The 2307-nt window shown below is 60.3% G+C and overlaps 1 protein-coding gene across 1 annotated transcript; it reads left to right on the forward strand.

Annotated features, from left to right (window-relative positions):
* LOC140001706 (E3 ubiquitin-protein ligase Topors-like) lies at positions 1 to 2307 on the forward strand. The gene is made up of 2 exons (XM_072034124.1): positions 1 to 1014; positions 1136 to 2307. Exon 2 carries the CDS (start codon positions 1223 to 1225, stop codon positions 2252 to 2254), a length of 1032 nt encoding a protein of 343 aa, XP_071890225.1. The 5' UTR covers positions 1 to 1014; positions 1136 to 1222; the 3' UTR covers positions 2255 to 2307.

The raw sequence follows: 2307 nt of genomic DNA on the forward strand, positions 1-2307 counted from the left end.
TATGATTCTATGATTCTATGATTTTTGTTTTTCTTCTAGTCAGAAAGTGCCAGCTTGACCAAAGTGAAACATGGGAAAGTGGTAGCAGTTTCAGCGGGAAAAGGAGCTCTGGTTCAAACAGGGCCTTGAAAAGCAGGTCTTATGGTGACATGGCATGCCCAAAAGAATTGAATCAGATAATGGGACTCATTTCTGAAACAACCTCTTGCATTCCTTTGGTCTACCGGCCACTTGATGTCTCCAGCACAACTGTGCTAGCCGGTCAGGGGAAGGGATCGCTGTGCTCTGCTCTGTGCTCTTTCAGCTTCACCTCCAGTCCTGTGTGCAGTTTTGGGCACCACAGTAACAGAAGGACATAAAACTATTGGAGTGCCCAAAGGAGGGCTTCAAGCTAGTGGAGGATCTGGAGGGCAAGATGGAGGAGGAGCGGCTGAGGTCTCTGCTTTTGTTCGGCCTGCAGGAGACTGAAGAGAGGTCTCATGGTGGCCTACATTTTCCTCAGGAGGGGAGCAGAGGGCCTGGCACAGAGCTCTGCTCTCTGGGGACAGTGACAAAACTCAAGGGAACGGCATGAGGCTGTGACAGGGGAGGGTCTGGCTGGAGGTGAGGAAAAGACTCTTCACTGGCGGGGGTCTCGGCCACTGAAACAGGCCTCCCAGTGAAGTGGTGAGGGCAGGAAGCCTGCTGAAGTTCACAAAGCGTCTGGGCAATGCTCTCAGACATGTCACACAGAGCGATGGGCTGTGATGTCACCCAGCGATAGGCTGTGACCTCACGGCCCTCACTGCTTATATAGGGGCGCTGGCAGAGCCCGCCCCAGCCTGGCTCGTGCCTGGACTCCTGCTGAGCGAGTGTGCGAGGCTTGGAGAGACGAGCAAGGGTTTGGTGGAGCTGTGCTGGGGGGCCACTGGCAGCTGTTCTCAGTGCCTGTCCCCACAGCCAGTACCCGTGTTTCCCCGGCCCTGCCTGGCTCAGGCAGCCGGGGCCCTGTGAGGCGCGCTTGCAGCAACACAGGTGAGCTGTGTGGGGACACGTACCCTGGGGTGGCCCGCAGGGGGCACGGGATGGCTCAGCCGCGGGGATGGGGATGGGTCTGGGGGTTTCCTGCTGACCCTGGCCTCTCTCCTCCTTGCAGCGCGCAGCACCTGTCTCGGCGGCACCAGAGAGGGGAAGCAGCTCACCACCCGCAGCTCTCCCCAGCCTGCCGCAGCGAGACAGCACCATGGCCACAGAGGCTGAAGTCACCTGCCCTGTGTGCCAGGGGTCCCTGAAGGAGCCCAGCGTCATCAGCCCCTGTCAGCACCAGTTCTGCTTCGGCTGCATCATGCGCTGGGCCAAGAGGAGCGTCAGCTGCCCCCTCTGCAGGCAGGACATCACCTCCATACGCTACTCCATCTGGTCCGAAGACGACTTTCTGGAGGTCCAAGTTGTCAGCCATGCAGAGAACCAAGAGGACAGCCAGCAGGACGAGCAGGGGGCTGCAGTGCCGGTGCCCCCGGCTGCCGTGAGCGGCCTCCTGCCAGAGGAATGGGCGGCCCTCTTCAGGGAGCATCCTGAAATCCTCGGTCCTCTGAGGCCCTGGGTGCGCCAGCAAGCCAGGGAGTTGTTTGGGGCTGCCTGGTGGGACCAGGATGTGCTAGAGGCCAAGGTCATTGCTTGGCTGTGCCGCTTTGGGCTGGAGGAGGTGGTCTTGGTTCGCGAGATGCAGCCGTTCCTGCAGGGCCATACAGAGCGCTTTGTGAACCAGCTCATTGATAGAGCTGTAGACATGTGCAGCGATGAGTTCCTCGAGGAGCTGGGGCTCCTGGAGCCCCCTCCTGCAAGCCAGCACCAGAATGGCCCTGAGGTGGACCTGGGGTGCTCCCATGTCCGGGAGCCAGAAAACAGCACTGAAGCCACCCCCAGCCATGCTGCCTCCTGCCAGGATGCTCCTCTCACCATCGTGCTGTCCTCCAGCAGCTCAGAGGATTCTGATATCGAGGAGCTCCCCAGCACCTCCAGTGCCGCCCTGCGTGGGGGTCCTGCCCACCCTCCCACTGCACCCATCCCCACAGAGCGGGAGGAGCCCTGCAGAGAGCCGGGACAGGCGGCAACAGAAGGTGCCGCGATGCAGGGCTGCAGCCACAGGCCGTCTCCTCCTGGCCAGGGCAGGGACAGTTCTCCTGGGGGGCCCCGGCGCCCCCCGAAGAGAAGATCCAACAGCAGCCCGGACTCTCCCAAACCCTGCAAGAGGCCGCCTCCCCGGCGCCTTTAGCAGGGCATGTTTAGTTTTGAATTAAAATAAATCTATAAAAGCAGTGACTCTGA

This window comes from Anas platyrhynchos, chromosome 2, assembly GCF_047663525.1.
Source record: "Anas platyrhynchos isolate ZD024472 breed Pekin duck chromosome 2, IASCAAS_PekinDuck_T2T, whole genome shotgun sequence".
In the NCBI taxonomy this organism is placed as follows: domain Eukaryota; kingdom Metazoa; phylum Chordata; class Aves; order Anseriformes; family Anatidae; genus Anas; species Anas platyrhynchos.